General features: G+C 41.7%; 1 protein-coding gene across 3 annotated transcripts in view; it reads right to left on the bottom strand.

Moving 5' to 3' along the window:
• PRR5 (proline rich 5) overlaps window positions 1-24687 on the bottom strand; it is a 51882-nt gene that overhangs the window by 17231 nt on the left and 9964 nt on the right. Inside the window, exons 2-7 of one of the 3 annotated variants that reach the window (XM_084206144.1) lie at window positions 23103-23216; window positions 14862-14942; window positions 9248-9296; window positions 8533-8590; window positions 7100-7191; window positions 5156-5296 (exon numbers count right to left, since the gene is read on the bottom strand). In XM_084206144.1, coding sequence (XP_084062270.1) covers window positions 5156-5296; window positions 7100-7191; window positions 8533-8590; window positions 9248-9296; window positions 14862-14942; window positions 23103-23206 — 525 coding nt within the window. In that variant the 5' untranslated portion in view covers window positions 23207-23216. Of the gene's footprint in view, window positions 1-5155; window positions 5297-7099; window positions 7192-8532; window positions 8591-9247; window positions 9297-14861; window positions 14943-23102; window positions 23556-24687 lie in introns of those variants that run through there. The other 2 variants (XM_084206143.1, XM_084206145.1) reach the window with 2 other exon arrangements.

Below are 24687 nucleotides of genomic sequence, written 5' to 3'. Positions count from 1 at the left end.
CTGTCTTTTATGCCAGATTTAGTCTACTAGCCCAAATGGGTCCACAAAAGACATCTGTACAGATGAATGCAATTAGTTAAAATCTCCTCCTTCTCTTACTCAACAAAGTTATAGGGTCTGCGATGACATGCTAATTCAAGTCAGAATGATTTTACTGATTTCACTCTATTTTGGTAGGGATTAAGGATTTGCCTGGCAATGTACCTGTACTGGTTTTAATAGACTGGTTTCATCACGAGAGGCAAATTCCAGGAGACATTTATTTTAGTTTAACCAGCTCTACCCAAAGACATACCTTTGGTTAAGTAACCAGTATCCTCCACAGAACTGATACTTTACCTAATATGAGGTACTCTTAAAATGCACCATGACTGTAATACCCAAAGGGAATCTGCACAATGAAAACTGACTTTAAAAATAATTGTGTTTAATTGGTATGGATAAAGTTATGGTTGTGTTCTGAAAAACCATCCTTCTGCTAAAGATGAGGGACAAGATGCACATTTAAATTACTATGACATGAGGTGCATGAGACAGGTCCACATATATCAAAGGAGAACTATATCATTTTACGTTGCTTCCCTGTTTTTCCACTGCTAAAGTTTACAAAACTGGCAACACATGGTGCTGTGAAATATGTTGAGGTCTAGTTTTGGGGAGTACTTGATCTGAAAATAAGGTCTCTTTTCAGGTGGCAGCTGACTTCCACTGTCCTTAGTTACAAGGAGGGTCCACATCAGTGCAGAACTATTGAGGTCTGTGGTGCAGAAGCACGGGCTATGTTGGAGTTATCACTGAGCAAGCCCCTGCCAGGCAGGAATGGTTAGGAGTAACCACCAGTGCTCCCCTAGAGACACAACAATATGAAGAAACTCAAAATCAAATACGACAAGTACTCCTCATCAGATGCCATGCCTTGTTAAAAATCCCAGCAATACAAATTCATTCCAGGATAACAAACTTGTGTCAATTTAACTACTGCAAACTGCACTTGCTGATAGAGACAATAAATAAACTAGAAAAAGAGAGAATATTGCACAAAAATAAATGTATCTACAAAATACTCTGCAGTGTGAATCCTGAGAGCCAGATTCTCAGTTCTGCATGTGTGAACACAAAGCAACAGAGGGCTCTTCCCTTTGTGTCCTGGCTGCAAGATTTCTTACCTGACTCTTCATGGTACTGATGCAAACAACACAAATAAACCATCCTTTCACCAGGAAGGAAAAAAAATCCCAATTTATGCACAACCCAGATAAAGTATAGGTTTTTGATATGATAATTTATATTTAAATAAGGTCTACCATACATTTATTTACTGATTTCCACTTGTTGTGTCTTTTAAACCAGGAACTCAGACATATGCAAAGATAAATTAAGGCATGTGGAAACCTCGCATCCACGCCACTTTGTTCAACCCATGCTTCAGGTCTAAGAGACTTAGTAAGAAAACCTCCCAAAAACAATCACCACTTGTGAAAACCTGTGGCCATAAAGAATTGACTACAACTGGCATCACAGTGTTACAGCACCTCGATAGCTGTAGCTTTCTGATAGCAAAGGCTATTTTGTTTTTAACCGCTATGCTGTCCTTAGTTTCACGTGTGGCTGCTGAGATGGAAAAACAGCACTCTTTGCATTTCACTTTCAGATCTTGCAATGCACTTTTCCCCTCTTTTAAAATGGAAGGAACTTTGCAGAAATAACAAAAAGGTCACACTGGGCAGCTTATTTTGTCTTCCTCAACAGAGAGAGACAACGGGCAAGGGACTTCAAATGAGGCACAGAGAGCCAAAGAGGAAACCACAGGTTTCATTTTTTTCTTCAGAGCTTGTATTTAGCGAGGCCTCATCCACCAGCATGAGACATACTGTGTTATGTTTTGTGAGGCCTCCTCCCTCAGAAGAGATATTGTGCTGTGCTCTTGGTTTTTCAAGTATGTCAGGTCACCCTAAGAGATTCTGTGAATTCAAGTAATCCTGATGCTAACTAAAAGATGCAGATGAACACTCTTTAATTCTTCTCTTTCAGCATTCTCAGACCTCAGGAGAGTTACCTGGAGATAATAAGATGTTCCAGTTTCGGAAGCTAGGGTAATCTTTTGCAACATACCTTGGGAAGCAAGTTGGATAGTGGTAGTTTTGCTTTTTGGTTCAGAAAGTTCTTTTCTGAACTCCTCCTCTATTCAACCCTCTCCCTCTAGTATCCTCATTTAAAGCAGACTGAGCTCCTGTGCATCATTCAGTGCTGAAAAGCAGTGTTAGTTCTTTTCCTTCCTTCATCCATAACTCTGTTCTTGAACTCCCTGCAACTTAAACAGGAGCATCCTGGAGGCACTTCAGCTTGCGCTGCCTGTGAGCAGCCACAAAGGATTAACATTTCAGTTTGTGCTTTGTAATTGAGTCAGGCTATGCTGGCAACTCACAGTTTTGAATGATATAAGGCCCTTCTTGCAAGCTGTGATAAAACTACCACTGACTGCCAGAACATGAATATTATTCCTCCCAGAGTTCTCTCCAAGACTGCTGGTTTGTAATTACACCAGGTTACAGCACTGGTGAGAAGTAGCTCTATAGAACTGAAGAACCCAAGTCTAATAATTAACCTGAGAACTGATCTCTGCTCCTTTAAATGGAGCCGTTCCATTTCCTCTTTAAAAAATTTCCCTTTCTGTCCAATAAGGGAAGTGTCTTCTCTGACAAAGTAACAGAGCTTTTTCCCTACACCCTGAGAAGCTAAAACATAATACAAGATGCACCCTGCATTAGTTCCCAAAGCTCTGCCACTTTAATCCAGTCTAACAGAGTGGTGCATTTCAACCTCTGACATTACAACTGCTGTCTTAAAGAACATGAGCTATTCCTTAACTACACCACACAGCTGCATGAGGCTGTCAAGGACAGAAACAGGAAATCTCAGCACTAAGTTCAACACTTGGTCCAGATGCTATTACTGGCATCGTCTTCTATCCATGGAAGTCTGCTCCAGTCACCAAGTTTCTTATGGAAGAGGTATTCACAGTGGTCACAAATTAGGATTAGGCAACATCCCCATCAAGACACCATGTCTCAGTCCAGGAAATCAAAGCCCACAAGACCACCATGTGCTCACTGGACAGCTAAACTGCTCTCTTCCAGCCTTATTAACAAATGGAGTTCAACTAAATTGAGAAAATTCCATTATGTCACTAATGTATAAAATTTGATTTTGTTTAACATGATACTTGAGTTCAGAAAAAAGTCTTTGCTCTCAATTCCAACTACTCACTAACACCACTAAGAATGTAAATAGCTAATTCCCAGATTTTCTTCTGACCTTTTCCCACAATTCCCATTAGGTTTTAAACCACAAGATTAGCAGAGCTATTGCCAAGAAAAGACTTTCACCGTCCCCACCACACAACCATAGGCAAACTCTGCAGAAATAAACACCCAGGGGCAAATTCCCTCTCACTTGGTTATTGATTTCCATGAACAGCTTTGCAACAAGAATGGATTTGACCTTTTGCCCTAAACAGGCATCCACGGTGTCAACACTTCAGGTTGCTGAAGAAAGCAGATTTGCAAAGAAAAAATCAGGACGGAACTCAGTTGCCAGCCCACCACTGAATCAATTCAAAGCCGGATCCTGCCCGCAGCCAACACAGACTCCCTAAAGTAATCACAAAAATCTTTCAGACCAGTAACAGTGCTGCTGAAGCCTGATTTAGAAAGGGCAGTTTACCTCACAGCTCAGAAGGGCTGAGGCCTCAGAACATCCCTGTGAAGAAGGTTTTTGCAATGGTACTGTCTTGTGTGGAGTCTCTGGTGTCTGCTAACACAGCTGGGTTCATGGCTCAATCCCTGTGAATTCCTTGATGCCTCATTACACATTTAAGTCCATGCTCCAGCTTTTCCCTGAGGCTCCTCTCCTCTCTCCAGACACCAGTTTCCATGAGACTCCCAAACTGCTGTCACTGTGTCACAGTCAGCCAGAAGTTTCAAGAAGCTTCTGGAAGGTTGGGGCTATGAGAAGGGAGACAAGACCAAGTAGACATTCCTACATGATAAGGATTTTTTTTCTGAGACAATCAGGCTAAACACATCATTAAACACCCCAACAAATGGACACTGAGATATCACTGACTTCACTGAGAGGTGAAATCCCATTCCTTGACCCAGCAGACAGAATCTTGCTCTTTTCCTCCATTTTCAAAATTAGCCTCATTAGATTATCTTGCTCTTCAAAACAATTTTAGATACAGAACTAATTCATACTGTAAAGAGCAAAGAAACATTTATAAAAAAAATCAGAAGCCATGAAAATCTCAATTCCCTCACCCTTTAAAAATCCACCCCTGGTTCTCTCTTTCCCTTCTGCCTCATTCCTTTTCTCCACATCATACCTCATGCTTTTATTTAATTAAGCAAATAAAAATATCTTAAAAATGCCTTTTGCCTGGATTTTCTCATTTTGTTTCTCCTACTACTACACACACACAGAGAAAAAAAATCTAACACAGAAGTCAAATCCCAGTATCTGGTCCTAATGATGTCTATCATCAGTTTTGATAGAATTTGCTTCCAGTGACCAAATATGACCATGATTCAGCCATTGCTTTATTAATTGTATATTCACTTTGATGCCTATTCCCGATGTGAACCTTCATATCCTGAACTGCTAATACAGCAACACACAGCATCTAATGGAAATCATGTCATCACCACACCTGTCAGCTTGCAAAACTTCACGTTTCAAGGCCTAGTTGCAAAACAAGTCTGTACTCTCACACTCTCTTGATCTTACGTCCCTACTTTAAGATATTCGCTAGTTTAATTATTACATTACAATTATTATATTATTTTATTACACCATTATATGCCACATTATAATATTATTAGATATTCTATACTAGATGACATGTTAATATAGAGTACATTATTATTATTAAACTATTGGATAATTTAGATATTAGGTTAGTAACATTTTTTAGACACCAGACATTTGGATATTTGGATACTAGACTATTAGGATTTAGATATTATGACCACAGGAGCACAGAAGCTCTGGCATTCTCGGTAAGATATTTCCAATGAATGAGCAAAATCAGAGACTGTTTAAGAAGACTTCAGCAATGCAGTACAGAAAGACAGGCTGAGAAAAGTAACCAATTTACCTGAAGTATTAGCAGCATCTGAATAATAGAGGGTGGAACTCTGGCTCTGGAACGGGATAATGCATCTTCCAATTTGATATTGAGGGTAATTATATTCCTAAAATGCAGAAGAGCCAATTGCCGAACTGAGGGCTCCTTTCCCTTGGAAACATAAAGAAAGCAAGACAGATTATAAGCAGTGTGAAAATGAGTTTCAAAATCCTCTGTTCAAATTCCTTCCTCCACTCCTGAGGGATTACAAGAATGGTAAACCCAAATGAAACATGAAGGAAACATAACAAAGGACAGAGAGCAGCCCCTAAGTCTGCACAGCAAATTTGATTTGGCACTAATGAACTCTACAGATGGTGACTGCATCTAACTGCATGTGGAGAGGATGAAGGGTTGGGATGGGATGAGAGCTAGATGAGACATGAATATTTTTTATTTTAACAGTTCATCACAAATTAAATGTATCATAAGTTTAAAAAAAAGGCACGGCTGCAAATTGGTTGAATTTCCATTATTTTGTAAGATTCTGAGTACTCCCTGTTTACCATCTCTAAATTTGGCAGGAATCCTGACTCAGCCCACCTGTGGATACTCCTCTCTATACAGTTTGAGAGACTTCACTATAAAGCAGGAGCAGAGCTGAAATATTATACTGCATTTTCACAGCCATCGGTTCAACAACACCTTCTCACTGAGGAAGACTCCCAGCTGAAGAATACAACTCCAGCTCTGTCTGCAGAGAATAACAGCGCCAACCTCATGTAGAGCTGTGAAAATGTTTCTCTTTCTGCCATGAGAGGTTTTCCCTTGGGGATTCTTGGCTGTACATACATATGGGAGGTTTGGTGTTCAACTGGTGTTGACTTAAGTCTGGAATAAATAAGCCTGACCCAGCCCATTCCTTTGCACTTCCTAAAGTATTTAAAGTGAAATAAAGAAGGCCCCGTATCAGCTTCAGTTGCTAATGAAGAGAATTTACAAGAACACATAAGCACCAATTAGGCTTTCAGAAGAAACGTCAGAACATGAGCAATGAGATCTATTTGAATTTACATGGGACTTAGGATTCTTAAATCCTCAAAGTTCCTTTGGAAATCCAGGTAATTATTTCCATCTGACAGGGGATAAGACTTGCGTTACTAAAATATTTTCAAAGGCCTCAGATACACAACAGAGTCTAAATTCAGACTTCATACCTGTAACTGTCTAAAGATGCAAACAGTAATATCGTTAACATTTGGGTAATCATTTGAGGTATAAGGTCCACTTGAAAAAATGGGAGAAGGTCTCTGAAGTTTCCCCAAATATATTCAGGCACCCAGTTCCCACTAAAACCTGTAAGCATCTATGAGCAACTGCAAAGATCACTTGCACCTGTCTGGTACAGATTTCCTTGAGACTTCAGTGATAAACAATACTCTCTGGCTATCACTACATTAGAAGATCAAATACCTATTGTGTATTTAAAATTACTGGACTCAAAATCTGTGCTCATCAAACTCCACGGACTTTTGCTGTCCACTTACCATAGCAGAGAATTTGATCTCAGAAATACAGTTCCTTTTCAAAAGTGGAGATACTTCAAAGGCAAAATTCACATTGCAGAGAAGGAAATTCATATATTTAAATCAACACAAGTCCATTTATTTCACTGCGCAACACTTCAGTTTATCATTCATAACCTTTTCTGACTTTTAGTGTGATTGGCAGATGGACTAACCAGCCTCCCTGCACTCTACTTTTGTTTTCAAAGTTCTCTTCATCTTTTCCATCTGAGTACTTCAAACCATTTGCATAAGTAACTTATTTGCATGACATGACTAAATAGAACAGCTGCACTGGGAGGCTGGCCCAAGGAGAGAGACTTAAGGATTGCATCAATCCGCTGATGAACCTGTAAAGCTGCTTTTTCCAGTTTTTCAAGATTCTATGATAATACAGTAATTTTTTCACCTGTACAGGATAGAAAATAGCCTGCAGCATGGGCAGGACATCACTGAAGAAAAAATCCCAGGTTTCAGCTAAGGTATCCAGTAGCTTCTGCCCTGCAAAAACACAAAACAAACTAGTGAGGAGTTTTGGTTGTAATCAGCTAGCTGCAAAAAGTAAAACATGCAGGAAACAATGTGAATCTGCTATACGCTAAGATAAACCATGCAGCAGCTACTATTAGTAGTATGGAATTAGTTTTCTATGGTGGTATATTGGATCCTTCCATATTAGTGTCTTTTCAGGTGACTCATCTAATGTTCTTAATAAACTCAGAGTCTGAGGTTACTCAGGAAAATCCTGTGAAGAATGAAGAGTAATGGCCCAGGTTACGTCTTCCTCTTGCAGTAATACTTGCTGGACAGGACTATGGAGGAGAGCAGGGGGAGAACATAGTGGGTTAAGTGTGGAAGCATTCCTGCAAAGGAACTTAGCCAACTGTGCTCCCTCCTGCCTTTCAAGCTGCAGGGCAGTAGAGCAAACCATACTCTGAGAAGATGCTCTGTAAAGCATCCTGTCAAACTGATCCCTTGTAGCTTTTCTGCTGTTCTATTTTCCACTTACACAGAAAAACTCACCCAAGTCCATGGGAAAGAACAATCATGTTAGGGCCATCACTGCCAAGGCCACCTCTAAGTCATGTCCCCAAGTACCACACCCACATAACTTTTAAATACCTCCAGGGTTAGTGACTCCATCAGTGCCCTGGGCAGCCGTTCCAATGCCTGAACAACTCCTTTGGTGAAGAAATTATTTTCTAACATGCAATCTAAACCTCCCCTAGTAAAACCTGCATGCCAAATCTAGGACAAGACAGCATATTTAACAACACATCTAAACACCACCTAATAGCATAAGACAAAATATTGGTGACTATAAAGCAACACACTGGGTGGAAGTTTATTCCTGATTTTACTTCCAGAGGTGGCACCTCCAGAAGGTGTAGACAGTTGAATGAAGCCTTGCCTTTAAAACAAGAGAGACAGTGCCTGACCTCATTTATGTCAGCATGAATCCTGAATTACTCTTAAAACAAGCTACAGCATTATTTTGCACTTAGATACTTAAATTAACTGGGATCTTTGTGCTTAGTTTTTTGTTTATTAAGTATCTCAGTCTATTTTCACTTATCCTGAGCAGGATGTAAATGAAGGTGAAGGAAGTGTCCTTGCTGGAGGCAACCCTTCCCTGACTCCCTCAATGGCTGCTCTAGGCAATCACCTCTCCTTTATAAAGGTTAATGAGAGCACCAAGGCAGGACCCAACAGCAGACTATAGGAATGGACTGAGACAAGCTAATCCACAGTCCCCGGAAGAGAGTGGAAAGCATGCCAGTGCCTCCAGAGTGCATTTGCTAAAACACTTGACATACATAGCCATGCTAAAATCCAAGTTACCTTCATAAAACCAGATCTTGTCCCTTAGGATCACCATGCCTTTTGTGAGCAGCTGATTCTGTAAATAAAATACAAACTACATTTATTCAATTCTGTACTTCCCTACAGCCATCATATTTCACATTTTGTTCATTCTTAACTTTAGACAGTGAAGGGAGTCTTTTATTTAAAAATGAATCATCAAAGAACTCTTGCTGCGTCCATCTTATTTAACTCACTTGGGACACTTGTGAAATGATGCTATAATCACCTGCTGTTTTTAGGACAAAGGATGTATTCTGCACAGTACAAAGTGCTTCTCAAACTTCAAATGACTGACCTACAAAACATGTACTTAGAGAAGCAGAAAGAATATTGCTTCAACAGACAGTGGTACTTACTTCCTAAAGTCTTTCCTAGTAACTATATTGCAATGAACTTCACTGGTTTACTCAAGGACTTCAATTTTAAGCTAAAAACCAATGTTTGAAACCAAAAGAAAGACAGCAGTGACCTACAGAAACACCGTGACAGGTTGGGCTTTCCCTGTCTAACTATATGTATGCATACAAAATCCCAACCTCATTAATCTGTTAATTTCAAAACCACAGAGAAGTCAGTGGTCATCTCTGAATGGTTTCAAGGGTCTCCAGGTCATCATTTAGAGTGGGCAAAATTATTTTTCTCAGTAGCATAAAACGGTATTGTCTTTAAATAAAGAAAACACAGGCCCTACCTGCAGATACTCAGTGAAAAATGATCCCAGTTCTGTTTTCAGTAATTGCCTGTATTAAAAAGAGCAAGAAAAGAATCTGTGTAATCAGCAAATCACATTAGCTGTGCATTGCATGAATGAGGTGAAGTCACTAATAGCAAATTACTTTAGTACGAGCACAGAGACTGTCATTAATGACTAACTACAAAGAGAGCAAACAGGGTCAACAATACCAAGACTCAAAACAGCATTTTTGCAGGTTGAAAAATATTTGCTGTCATTTTAGATGCCTCAACTGCACATATGAAAGGAAAATAAGATTTGATGAAAAGAGAATGCTTTCCATCCTACATCCACTCAGGAGACTAGACAGCCGAAGTTTCATATAGCTTCAATGAAAAGGCAGGTAGGAATTTAACAGTTTAGCTCTGGCCTTCATGATCCCTCTACACTAAAACCTACAAAGCAACCTCGGAGAGCAATTGAAACTCCCATGCCAAACAAAATCCCACAAACTTTCAAATTCAGAAACTGAATTCAGCTTGGTCCATAAGCCTGTTTGTATCTAGGTAAAATTCTCCACATGGCTAAAAAGGTGTGTTATTTAAATCTCGCACACTGGATGCTAGATAACTCTTCAGTCAGGTTACTACTTAGATGCATAAATGACAAGTCAGACCTTATAGAAATGCAGCCCCAGCTGGGTTTTCTGAACACATCTAAATCTCTTGAAAAGCTGTCTACATGACCATGTCAGGTCCCAAAAAGAAGCGATGTCAAATGTGACTTAAAATCTGAACACCCACTTCAATTAGAATAATTGTGTGAATTATATATTCAATAGCATTTCATCTATCCTGTTGTGTTATATCTTTAACTGACAATTGATCAATCAAATTGTTTAACTAGTAAACAATGAGACATCAAAACAAGTCCAGCATATCCCTATATTCCGTGAAAATCTATAGGACTTGATTCTGATGTTTTTCCAACGTATGCTTCAGCACAGCCTCTTGAGATCTCCTCCAAGTTCAGGGAAGAGAGGAGTATTTCTGTCCTGAGGAGGGTGAAATATGGTATCTTGGTTTATTTATCCTTAAGCACATGTCCACACTGACCTCACAGCTCTGGAAGGTCTAGGCAGAAATTAAACAAAAAATAAACAGCAGGAAGGGCATTTTCTGATGCGCCTAAGCATCTAAGTCCCTTTCAGCTAGAAACTTGATTAATTTGGACAAACTATTTATGGAGAAAAGTTCTGAAAGCCAGCTGAGGCATTAGCCACAGGTCTCCCATTGTCACAAACAGCTGTTAGGTCAGCAGCCCCCTCGGCATGTGGCCACAGTGTGTGGGAGAGGACAGCTCTGGCAGCACCCTCAGACTCTGCCCTCAACAGTAATACTGACGAGCCCTTGGCAGGGGTTAAAATCCACCTCACTCAAAGGCTGCTCAAGTTCCAATGCCTTAAGAGAAGTCAAGGAGAACACGGTGGTGACAGCCAAATTGTAGTGTGTTCACTCCAAGTGGGAGATTTACTTCCAGTGAGGTGACTTTTTTCTAGATCACAAGTGATGACATCAAAGGCTCATCATCCTTTGAACATGGATAGACAGACCATTTTTAGGTTGAACTAACAAGAAAGTTGCAGATTTGAATTTTCCTATGAGAGTGACAATTTATTCTCATGTATCCCTTTGTGCCACTGTTTCAAGAAAATACTGGTACTTTATGCTGAGAGATCTTGCTTAATTTTCTACCCTCTCCTTGCACTAGCAGCTCCAGATGGATTCCTCATAGTCTTGAAGAGGTGATGTGCAGCTACCTTCTCTTTTACTATTATAGGTTCTACTGATAAATTCTGGTATTTAGGTCAGGAAATAAAAAAGTATGTTCTATTTATCCAACATCCAGCTCTCTGATAAAACAAGATCCCACCACACTTCCATTTTTTCAACTGAAATCAAACAACCAGCTTGTAGGTAGATATATGCACTGGAGTACACCACACCAGGCCTACATTAACATCTCTGTTTACAGGGCAGAAGAACTGACAGCACAATTCATGCATCTTGCTTTTTGAATCCCTAATAATACAGACTCTTCAAGCTACTTAATTAATTTCTAGTGAAACAGTGAAGCCCTCAGGCCAGATCAGAACACTGGTGGTTTGATATTCTTTGTATATATTCATTTAAAAGAGATCCACAACAAAACTGGATCCAAGACATGGCCTGCAATTTCAATTTCTTTTTCATCTTTGCTTAATTTCCTTTAACAAAAACCGGTTAGGCTGTCAGATCCTGGATAATTTCAATTACTGAGCAACCTTATCAAGACATGCGGACATCATGGTGGAATCCAGGTAAAAATCTGACTAAGCCTAAAGGAGATCCCTGACCAGAGAGCAGATCTTATTTCAAGTATATTTGATTTTTAAAGCAGGCATTTTGCACTCATAAAGCTTCTCCATCATTCATATCAAGTCTTCATTGCCTGTTTAGTGACTTAATTTATTAAGATGATAATATAAATTTACTTAAAATGTGCTAAATAGCTCCTGACTTTTTCTTTTCCCTGATGCTGCTTCATTGGTTCATTTTAAAATTAACTCTTGCAACATTACTCAGAATGGAAGGTGTAACACTGCATAACAGATGTTAAATAAAGTTGAATGAAGCAAACAAGTGATTTTACTGGGTTTGAACTCTGGCTGTAAAAGAGGAAATACTACTAAAAATGTGCTTTGTTTGCATCACATCGGTATCCTGAAACTCAGAAAAGAGGCAGCTAAAATATGCATTAGCATTAGTAGAGGACATCCAGCTTCCACTGTTTCCCTTTGCTTCTTTTTCTTTGTTTTAAAAGCAGTCAAAATAAACACTTTGAAATGACATATGGTACATGAAATTAAAAAGGAGAAAACACTCTTTGATTATTAATATTGCAGACATGGACCAGGAGAAAACTAAACAGCCCATACATGCATGGAGATTTTTATTACTAGACTGTTGACTCAATCTCCTAAAAAAATCACCCAGTAAGGGCCCAGAAGAAGGAATGCACAGGTCACATATTGGTGATACTCCCAGTTGCAGAGGAATTCAGGAGTTCCAGCAGCTTGAGAGAGACTCAACTCCCACACTGGTTTTATTGCAATAGGGATTCTGAGGGCTGTGTGTGCAAGTCTGTATTTAAGGCCACTTAAATACAAATTCCTTGCCACGGGACTGCAAGAACAGAGTCAAAAGGCATTGGTGTAAACAAGTGGCAGCTCTTATGAGCCAAACTCAAAAGAAAAGTAAATGGTATTGTACAGATTTGTACCCACTGATGTTTCCTTAAATAATGTGTTCAAAACCTCGAGATGTGTGTTCAGAAGAAGTTCTACATATTTGTTTGCATGTATGTGACACATGGTAGTTGAATATATGTAACATTCCTGAGTCAGAACAATGGTGTGCAAATATTGTTCAAATATTTACACTTGATCTGTGAGTCAACTTGGATATTCAAGGGTTTATTATGAAAAATATTCCAGAATCTGTGCCAATTAAAGTGGTAAAGTAAAATAACTTCTTTTACTGACCTGTAACTATTAAAAAAGTAACTAACTAATTTTAACCATTCACCTGAATACTTCCACGCTTGAATTCTGCCCAGTGGAAATAATGGACTTGTGTCTCATTTTGTACTCCTGGGAAAATGCATCTAAAACAATTGTAAGGCAAGCATACAATTCTTCCCTTTCTGAGCCATGTTTATGTATCAGGTATTTTTATACTCAATAATTACATTAACTCAAAGAAAGTTATTTTGCAGTAAATAACAAAAGCAGTAAAACTGGCATATATCAAATCAGTAATTTCATCATCAGCTCAGGTAAAAGGCACCAGGCATTCTCCCTGAAGTGAGCTATCAGCTGAGATACCAACAAAGCAGCATTATCCCTACCCAAACAAAAACAAATGGGCCTATCAAGCGGCAGCAGACCCATTCATAAAATGGAAAAAAAAAATTTAAAAAAATGAGTGCATTTCTAGTCAGCTTGCATGTTCAGCCACATGAGATGCTGCAATAAATTCAACTCAACTACGTTACCAAGCATCATTGTGGTGCAGGGTTTATAGCCAAGTAAATTAAAGCAAAATCAGTAAATTAAAGCAAAATCTAGGCACATTTCTATCTGTTTGTTGGTTCATACCAGATTATATTCGTCTGGCACATGAGCAGAAAAATTTTTCTCTTCTGTCCCTCACCAGCAGATGAGCATATTAAGGGAAATGCATTTGGCCAAGAAATCTCAGTCCAGAAGTACCTTTTTTTGTCAGTCAGATAAAGCTGAATAATCCTAAAGGCACTTACAATAATAACACTGATTAACCATTATTCCTGTAAGTAACTCAAAATGATTGATGGATCATGCTAATTGACAGACATCCTAGAAAAGATACTCTTTGCATGTCGTTTTCTCACCAGCAATGTAAGAAATAACTGAAGAGTGAGTTTATTTTAATTTCAAAAAGAGCAAACACAGGCCCAATATCATCGGGCTGGACTTTTCTGAAGATATTTTCACAATTAAAGGAACCAGTCTGGGCCAACTATCCCAGACTGGGAATCAGACAGGGACAAATAAACCCAGAATATCTATGTATTCTGGGGAATATATTGGAGAGTCTGACTCCAGTGCCCAGACAGAGCAGCAATTAGCAGTAAGGGAAAGGGAATAACTAAGGATCATATCTGAGGACAGCTAGGGAATGTAATAAGCTATCTGTCTTTTGTAAGTGCAGATTCTTTTTCACCATTTATTTTATAAAGTGTTGGACAAATTTCTATAAGGAAATCTGCTGCTTTGCCCTGGCCAGTGAGAGGGTTTGGTAAGTAATAAGTGCTGAAAAAGTAGTAAAATATGAAGTGTTGTAAATCCAGATATCAGCTTATATCTTGGTAGATTTTCTTTTCAACTGTAACTTAAATAATTCAAATGGTAGAAATTTCCCTTTTTTTTAAAGGGAAGAAAGTTTCCATCATACATCTCACTGGCCTACAGTTAATCTCTTGCAGACAGTATCATCAGAATATGGGAAAAAAAGTTGGAAACATAAACAGTGTTACTCAGGCCATGGTGCTTAACAGGACACCTTTATCACTTCACATGGATTTATGCTGTGTGGAAGGAGCAGTTGACCTAAGGGACTACCAGGCACGATATCTTTCCTTGCTGTGTCTCCCTGAGCGCATGCAGGCTTTATCTCCTCCATGGACGCAAGGGAAGCACCTGAGAGTGGCACCTCTGGAAACGGCAGTATCACTGCCATGTAATAGGGGCTGAATCACTAGAGAGGTCCAGGTTTTGCCTTCCTCAGTTTTAAACCAGCACATCAAGAGAGAGTCTGAAATAAGCCCTACTGCTCAGGGCTGAATTACTCTTGCAGAAGGAGGGATCAACTGTCGCCCACAGCGAGGTGTTGACAGCAGCAGCAGCAGTGATTACTGAGGCAAAATGGACTGTGCTGGTCAAAACTGGCACTGGGAGAAAAACCTGAACGCTCTGCAGCAGCTGTGGGTGCAAGGGCTGGCACACAGTACGGAGCAGGTGGCTGAGAACGCCCTGCGTGGCCCAGGCTCTTACCTGACTCCTTCATTGAGGTTGTACAGCTCGTGGTCTGGGAGACCCTTACGCTGGAATACTGCTATCACTCCATTGTGGATACTGAAAGAGGACATGAAGAGTCATTAGTGCCCAGCAAGATTCGAGAAGGGTATCACCTCCACAATTATCCTAGCATTTCTGTCTAGACACCTCAGGACCTTTTAAAAGTCATAGATGACTTCTGGTACTCCACCCATCCCAGATGCCTAAAAGGAAATTACTGCCTAGAAAATAGGTAACATCTTTGAAAATTAGTTCCTTTTGATTTGTTCCAGCTCAGTGGCTTCAACAGCTGCACATATGAAATCAGTACTTTCAAAAACTTAGGCCAGTATTTTTAAGTACTTCAAGTATGTCAACTACAGCTTTTAATACACTCACATATAAAGTACATTCGAAGCATTTGAAAGTATAGTTTTTATCTCTATGGCTCAGTACAGAGACAATTAACAGCTTCCATTGCACTGGAGTCTGTCCAAGACAGCAGCAATCAACTTTAGAACTCTGTAAAGCAGGATAAGGTCCAGATCTGCCCATCCTGTACATACAAGGGTGCGGGGTTGCTGCGCCTTGTGAAGAAGAGCTGAAGGTGGTCAGTATCTGGTATAAGGTCTCCAGGGGATTCCTGCTGGTGGAAGAAGAGCTTATCATAGAATCACAGGATGTCCAGGGTTGGAAAGGACCTAAAGATCATCCTGTCCCACCCCTTGCCATGGGCAGGGACACCTTCCATTAGAGCAGATTGCTCCAAGTCCCATTCAACCTGGCTTTGAATGCTTCCATGGATGAGGCAGCCACAGCTTCTCTGGGGACTCCGTACCAGTGCCTCACCACCCTCACAGGGAGGAATTCCTTTCTTCTACCCAATCTAAACCTACTCTCTGTCAGTTTGAAGACATTCCCCCTTTTCCTGTCACCACACGTCCTTGTAAAATGTCTCTCATTTCTTGTAGGCTCCCTTCAGGTACTGAAGACTTGGTCAGCTCTGGCCTGACCCAGGGCCAGATCCAGCTGCACAGGGCTGCTCCCACTGCAAGGGATGTCATTGCAGGAGCTATGCCAGGCAGCAGCAGACATTGCCTCAGGAATGCCAGTGTCCATGTTAAACTTTCCCAGGCCCATGCTAAGACAGCGCCTTTCAAGGCTGGCTGGGAGCAGAGGACCAGCTGGAAGGTAAACTCCACGCTGTTCACTGAGAGATTCAAAATGCAGGCACACAATAGCAAAGAGATGCACTATCAGAAAAGCTCAGACACCTTCACCTAAGGAAGAAGGAAACTGAAAGTAGCAGGTGAAGGGTCCGACCAGCTGTGGAGAAATACAGACATAGACAGAAATAAGAACCACTATCCTCTTCTCTCTTGTTCCTTTGAAGATGTTTCCAAGGCCTTATACACGACTGCTGCCACAGCAGTCCCTCTTTCCCCCCTACACCCACAAGCACAGATATACATTCACGATCTAACCCAGATTATTTTGGCTGGCTCATACAGACACACTCAATTTACGATTACTTGAAAATCAGCAGATAAATGTCTCTGGTATACAGTGAAGTGGCTTAGGTATTTTAACATTATGAGTAATATAGGAAATAAGATCAATGTAGTGAATAAAACAAGCAGTTTTTACAAGCTCTTCTGATTCAGAAATGAACTTCGCTATGTTGCCTGCCAGACTTCTGCAGAGAAGAATGACTCAATATCTCTCCTAAAAGGCAACGCACTCTCTCTCTTTCCCTCTGGCACCCCCGTCTAAATGAGGGAGAGGTTTTCTCTCTCCAGCTTAAGAGGTCCATTATTATTCCTCAAAGAAATAAGAGAGAGCAAGCTTTTTTAACCAGAATTAAAAGGGACAGGTTGCGAGCATTTAACTTATTGTCTGTATAGTAGAACAGCATCTACATAAAACATCCTAACAGTGAACTTTTAATCTGCTCTGATCTCCTGCGTAGTGACAGACAATATCCTAGTCTGGAAAACAAGTCTTGGCCTCATTAAGTTGACCACCTGCCTTTCCTTCCCGTCACAGACAGCAGTGCTTGGTGCAGGATATAGCCCCAGCCTGCTGGTTATGCGGGATGCCCCTGGTGGCCTCAGTTTGTGTAAGGATAATGAGAAGTTTGCTTAAATCTTCTTAGTTACCTTAAACTAATGAAAAAAAAAAAAACAAACCAGACCTAGACCTTGATTAAATCAATGGGTTTCTATAACAAGTGATTGCTTAAAAAGATTTGGTCAGAATGGTTCAAACTTTTGGTGTAAAGAAAATCTGAGCTGCTGCTTACACACAGCCGTCCTGCAAGATGCTTGAGGCTTGACCTGTGCCTGCAACCAGCTTTCATTGAGGCTTAAGGCAGTGATGTACATAATGAAACTAATATGGCAATAGTTAACCTGAACTGAAAATGCCTTGTGAACTCCCTTCTCTAACTCTTTTACAACATGAAAGTCAATATTGGGTGGCCTCATGCCCTAATATTACTGTGAGCACCTTCTCTGTACTTGCTTTGTGTCTAAGTGTGTGCACAGGAACATGGCACTGCAGGAAACAAAAAAGAGTCCAATAGAGCCCAAAAAACTCCACAGAGCAGGCTCACTGGAGAAGGGGAAACCATGAAGTGAAAACTGAAGAGACCTTTTTTGGGGGTTGCCCTTAGAATAACAAAATGTCAGATGGCTCCAGCAATGCACTGTACATATCTATCCCACGGGGGCTACAGACTGCCAAAGAAAACTACCAACACCCAAGGCAGCAATCACAGCCACAAAAATCAACTCAGCAGCCTAAAAAACTTCATCTCATTCCAAAGACAACTCATTCCACATTTGACTGAACCTCCAGAGGATGAGGTGGCTCCAGCTGACCAAAATGTGGGGAATGGCAGCTCCAGCACACATAGCACAGACTTTCCCCACCATTAGCTTCACCATGAAGGGAACTGGAAGGTGTAAATCCCTGAAGCACAGAGCTGGATGCTTGCTGATGGCACCCCCAACCAGCCCAACAGGGTCAGGGTCCGGGTGGGGTGGATTATTCTGATATTTACAGAGTATTAATCGTTTATAGGCTACTGCCTACAGAGCTCATTACCACCAAAACATAAATTTCTCCTGAGCTGCTATTTGTCCATCCAGACACCACTGGGGTAGGAGGCTGGCTCCCTCCAGTACCACCCATACCTGCTCTTTCACTGACATCTGGAAGCCAAGAAGGAAAAACTATTGTGATTAAAACAGTTTTCTGCCAGGTCAGAATCAGTTTGGCCACAGAGATGAGGAACGATTCCAAAGCAGGGCTTGCAAGTCTTTTAAGTCCTGATCTTCTGTGTGTTTCTACCATGGCCATGGCCCTTACAGTTCAGCATTTCCTGGCAAAGCAGCAGGACTGGCCAATGTCGATATTCCATAAACATCACACAGATAATTTTAGTTCTCAAAAGCAGCCACTGCCTTTGTGTGCAAACAGCATAGGCGAAAATACCACTGTGATTTTTATGAAGTGTTTGCAAATTCTGCCCTTCCCAGAGCTACAGGTGAAGTCCAGAAGAAAAAACAATGCTGTGGGAATAATCACACCCTCTGACTATCAGGCAGTTAAGGACAACATTTTCACTTTCAAAAGGAACTAAATTAGTTAGGGCAAATTTCTTCTGCACAGTTACGGGAACAGCTAATTAACAATAATTAACCTGATATATTTGCATCAAAACCTTCCTGAAGATACCCTTGCTCCAGAGTAAAACATAATTTTTTTCTGAATTAGCTTAATCCAATTGGGAAGAGCCTATTTTCAGCACAGCTTCAGTCCAGCTGCAACTCCACCAGCTTTCCATGAGGCCTTGACCCTTCCAACATAAGCTTGCAGATACTAGTTCACTTACGTTACTGGAACTTCTACCCGAAGTAAGGCAACCTGCAAAGAGGAACAAGCTGCAATTAAGCACTTCGTCATACAAGTGAAAAGAAGCTGGTCTGGAAAACTCCCTCTTCGAAGAGTTCGGAGGCATTGGTTCACTGACCTCACCAACTATAATCACTGCTCTTACACACCAAGAATAGAGACAGACAGGTAAGAGGACTTCCCAGAAGTGTTACTAAGACTTAATATCTCTACAGACTATAGGATGAAAAAGACTGGTTTCCTGTATTCAAGGAACTATAAGTTATTCTGGAGGGCTATAGGGAGCAGACCACCACCATCTTCTGTTACTGTAGTCATAGCTGGAAAATGCTCCATGGGGAGCAGTGCTGGCTGGGCCAGTGGGAAGTCTCCTTCACCAGCCCTGTTCTCCCTCCCACCCCACAGTGAGATTCTATCTGCCTCCCATGCACACAGAGCGCCAAACGCTCCACAAAGGGCTTCAAATAAAAGGTCAGGGGGAAAAAAAATGTTATCCTCAGACAGGCAGAAATATTTAAAAATATTTCTAAATAAAAACTGAATAATAGAAGAAAGAGAAAAATATGCTGATCTGGACTATTTTCTCCACTGGAAAAGCCTTCCTGTGATCTGAAAAAACATTAATCTTAAATTAGGAGACAAAATACGGTTTTCATGGCTGTAAAAGTTATTTTACAGAAAGCTGTTGTGCTTATTACAATCCTGTAAAAAATTAGCCCAGGCCATAAAATCCTTTCAGATATGGTACGTCTCCTTGGATTTACTGCTGATCTCACTAATGTCACAAGCAACTTACCTGTTTTCTTCACCTTTTCTTTGTTATCTCCTACACCGTCATGTCTCTGTGAATTTTCCATATTTTCTTACATCAAAGAGGATCTAAGAGCCTTTAACTAGAGGCTTTCCCAGAGCACAACTCAGACAGTATCAGCTCCTGATTAGGCAGTCTGTGCTAGCTCAGTCAGAATGAAAACCCTGCCATGGATTTTATCTGGCCTAAGTGGGCCCCCTGGTGTGTGAGCTCAAGATTAAAACCCCTGGGTTTCTCAGTCCAATTGGTTTAGTCAGCATTCAGCCTTCATTTTTTGCCTGAAGCAGAAATGGGGGCTGGGGGGGAGAACAAGAATTGAAGACAAGGCTAGTGAAAAAAATCAAAACTATTTTAATCCAATGTAAACTCCATGAGCTGTAATGAAGTAAATTGTTCCGCTACGTTGCCACTGGTTGCTAGTTAACTGCACCGATGGTGTTCTGCTGCACAGATCTGGGGTCCATGGGAAAGCAAGCTCTGAAAAAGCCATGATATAAAGTCTCATTTGCCTAATAGCAGGCAGCAGCTTGGCACCAATTTCCCTTTGATGTTACAGTGCTGAGAAGTTTCACTGCATTTTAGTTCAGACGTGAAGGGAAGTCCTCAGGGACGAAGTGACCTTCCTTGCTACCACAGTGCTACGCTCCTGCAGTAGGCTGAATTTGGCTCCTTCAGGTTCTCCTCCCCTGGTGTGTAAATGCAGAAATAATTCTCAGGTATAAGAACTCAGCCTGAGCTGAGACTGGTGTGAAGGGGGCAGAGGCAGTGGAGGTGACATTACTGGACCATGGTGGCTACACACAGAGCAAGTGCAGAAGGGCAGCCATGCATGCACCCCCCCTCCGAAAACGCCCGCAGTGACAGAGCTGCTGTCCTGCGAAAGACCCCACTAGCAGCACTTCAGTTTTTCAGTCCCTGGCATGGCCAGGGGCAGCATCCTTGCTCTGCCTCAAAGATCTGCCTTTCAGCATGGGATCGGCCTGTTTGTGCGGGGCCGAACCCGCTGCGTGCTGCACTTCAACTCTCCCCACTTCAGTTCTCACAGACTTGATTCAAAGCTTCTTTGAAAAGCAGATACACACATGCCACACCCAGGCACGGCTGCTAATATTAGGCAAGAAAACAGCAGACATTTAAATATAGAACAGCCAGTCCTGGTGAGAAGGGACAGCTCTGCTGGCCCATCTCTTGACTTCCTTGATCAGCAAGCTCTTATGCTTACACAGAATGAAACAACACAAGCAACCATTTCATTGAGAAGGAAAAATACTCCTGTAAACCAAAGTATGCAAAGTGTCCTATGTTGGGTTGTTTCAATTTTGCAGCAGAAAAATAAAAGAAATTCCACAGCCCAAGATTTAAAAAAGCCAGACCAGATTTCTGGTGAGTCAAACTTTAAACGTCCAGGAACACTGGTCTCCCCAGGAGAGATGAACACAGATTCTCTCAAGACTAGACCCTGCTATATATGTCAAGATGGGCATGCACTGGTTATCGGCAGAAGGCACGGTAGATAATTTCCTAATCTATCTAATTCAGTATCATTTAAGACCTGACCTTCCTCAGGACAAAGACCCAGTTTTTCTGCCTGTAGAATAGCTGAGTTTCTTAACAGCAACAGATGATACAGGTCTTTCTGAGCCTGAAAGAAGAATTACCCTCACCCTTTCACTCAGAAGAAAGCCTTGCCCTGTTAAATAAGAACTCAAGGGCATTCCCTTTGCCCACACAGTGAACCAGCTCATATCTGCAATACCTGTAGCAGCTCTGGCAGCTGTTAATGCAGGGACACAGTGCACACCTGACCAGCACCACGACCCCACTGGTGCTCTCAGGCGTTCCAGGGGGGAATGCCATCACAAGGACAGCCTGGCAACACATGCACTGGCAAAAGCCAAGCCAGGGGTGGAAAGCACGGTTAGGTGTGAGTTCATGCAAAGCAGTGACAGGATGACTCATGGACACCTAGTCAAGGAACAGGCAATGGGACAGTTGTGCAATTGTTTGGATGAAACGTGCACATGTCCAGCCCATTGACTGGCAAGCCAGTCTGGCAGCCACACTTCTGGCCAGAGCTGTACCGAGATTAAAAGTTACAAACTCCTGCTTGCTAACAAACTCATCTCACCTAGGGAAATCCTCTGATTTGAATATCAGTAGGCCCAAGCTTGGAACTCTCTGCCTCCCAGCAAGCTGGGTGCCTGACCTGCTCTCCATTCACATTGGCCTCCACAGCTCCTTCCCCCACATGCAAAGCCTGGAAAAACTAACCTCTGCCAACAAAAGCTGTCAGCACACCATAACAAAAAGGGTCTGGGGACTCTATTCTGTCACCCTGATCCCCTCCCAGGAGTCTCTTACTCCCCGCGGCTTCCCTTAGGGCTACTGGCCAAATAAAGTCCCAACTGGCACAACTCAAGATGGCCCAATCTATCCTTGAACTACCACCATCATCCATCGGCACATCAGGTACAACTCAGGGTCATACAAACAGCATGATATTTGAGAAGAAAATCAGTCTTTTGTGATCAGCACAGTTTCAGAGTTTAATGCACTGTTGGCATTAAACAACTAATTCTTAATACAGACATGAAACCACAAATCAAGTGGTGAGAAGGACAGAAGATATGCTATTTTATATATTTTATTTTTCTCAGAATTTTAGCCAATGTGTCTGTACTTCACTGGTATTTTTCTTCCTACAGTTGTAACACCTTACAGTTATAAAATACTACAGGTACACTTTCCAAACTGTGATCCAGGAGGTGACATTTCATTTTCAAAAATGACCTTAGAATTTAATTCCTAATGATTTAGAGACTTAAATTCATCTTTTAAGATTATCACCAAAATGGACATAAAGATGCTTCCTGAATAGCTGAGCTAATTGATACATTCACAATATAATGTTTGCATAGGTTTTCTTGTAAAACAGCCATAGAATTAAAATGTATAAATACAATAAAGTAAACAATCAGGGCTTATTTTCCCTGTCCAAAGTGCAGGTGCTTGCATGTGTACATACACACATGCACACAGATCTATTTGTACTAACATGAGTAAACTTACTAGACTTTGTCCTAACTATATCAAACTACCAGCAACAGCCATAGATATGCAGACAAAAAGTATGTATTTTAATAGCTGTGCACATGTAATTAAAAAAAATAAATAACCTAACCAAAATGAACTTTGAATGAGAATATCTAGATTGACACAAAGATATGTTTGTGGCTGGACCCAAGTTGTTGTCCGTCACAAAGGCCGAAGGGAAGGCAGGGACCCCTCTTTGTCATAAGCCTTCAGAGAAAGATTAAGAGCATGGGGAAAAAAGGCACTCCTGTGTTTATCTGAGTGGGAGCTCCAGTGCGTGGAGCAGACAGCCTGTGAGCCTGCCGAGGTGGGAGCCAGGCAGCCCAGCCTGCAGCCCACGGAGCAGCCACTTGCACGTCAGTGCCACGGCAGGAGCACAGGGGACTGCCAGGAGCCAGCACACCGCGTGACCTTACCTGTTCCAGGTAGCGTTGGAGCAGGCCCGGCGCTGCTGGGTCCCCCGCTCATCCAAGGCTGCCTGCTCTCTCTTGCCCAGATCACTGAGGCTGGGCGAACTCATGAACTTCAACCTGCGAAGAGTCCTCATGGTCAAATGTGTGTTTGCGTGTGGCAGCTACAGATACACCATCCTGTTTACACACATACACACGCAGCTGGAGCAGCGGCAGCAGCAGCAGTGCGAGCAGTTCCCTCCGTCTGCTGTTCAAAAAAGAAACTTAAAAAAAAAAAGAAGAGAGAACCAGTCTCTACGAAGCACACCTCTGCCAGCAAAAAAAACAAACCTTTAATCAGATCAACTCTGATGTCATCAACTGTGGTTAATAATTTCTCCAGTCCTTTCAAAAAGTAAGTCAAACTTCTGGCTGCTGCTACAGCACATTGAAGGGGCCCCTTGTAACCGCAGCTGCCCCAGGCATGAAGGCTTCCCTTCCCCGTGGCCCTGGGCACCATGTCCCGGGAATCTCGCTCAGCACTGCGGTGCTCCACCTGTCACAGGAACTGCTTGGCTCCTCCAGCAGCCTGCGGGGGGGGGGGGGGGGGGGGGGGGGGGGGTGTCTTGGAGCATTCCCCAACCTCTCCTTCCTGCACTTATTAATGGAAACAAAACTGCAGGGCAACGGACAGGAAAAAAAGAAAACCAAAACACCAAACCTAAGTAGCAGCACTGACGCACTGAGACTATTGTGAAGTTTCATAACTGCCTGTGCCCTGCCACATTACGACACTGAATACTCGCACTCTCACTCATACATCCACATCCACACCCTCAGAGGCTGCTCTGGCTCAAAGCCTCACACAAAGGATTCGCAAGCAATATAACTGCGGAACGAAAAGCGATGGTCTGGGGTTTAGCATTTGGAGGAATTTTTGGTGGCACATACAAGAGCCAGATGCTTTGCCTTTCTCTGCCTTTTATTGACTTGGTTTTATTTTTAAATTGTGATAACAGCTGCACAACGTGGGGCATACTACGTTACTACAAAAGCCCCATGTGTCTTCTCTTCAAAGGAAAAATCTTTCTCTGACTGCAGCAGTGGAGCTGAAGGATATGCTGCTAGCAGACTCCACCCCATGTTTAGTTTACTGTCACTCACTTGCAGTTCCGTCGAAAATCCAGGAATGCCTGGCTAATCTTCTGGGACAGTTTGCAACAGATGGAGCCAGAACATAAGAATGGCTTTTCTGTCGCCACGGCATTGATCCACAAATAGTCTGGTAAAAGCTACAAAGGCTCCTTGCAGAGTAACCTTGCACTCACTGCAAAGGGGCTGCAATAGAAGAACCTAGCCTTTCCTTTTTTTTTTTCTTCCTGTTTTCTACTTACTCTTTTCATCTGTGATAGCGTGTTGTCTAGATTCAGGCTATAACCAGATTTGTTGTTGTCCAAACAACACGACAAGGCTTACATTACAGGAAAACTCGATTTCTCACCGAGAGCTCTGCCCCATGTGCATCATATACTGACATGTTTTAGTAAAAAACAATTCGTCTCACTATTCAACTGAGGTCAGATAAGATTATTTCATATAAAACCTTACT

Source organism: Fringilla coelebs, assembly GCF_963513975.1.
Source record: "Fringilla coelebs genome assembly, chromosome: 5".
Lineage (NCBI taxonomy): Eukaryota > Metazoa > Chordata > Aves > Passeriformes > Fringillidae > Fringilla > Fringilla coelebs.
This window is presented reverse-complemented; position numbering and strand designations above follow the sequence as displayed.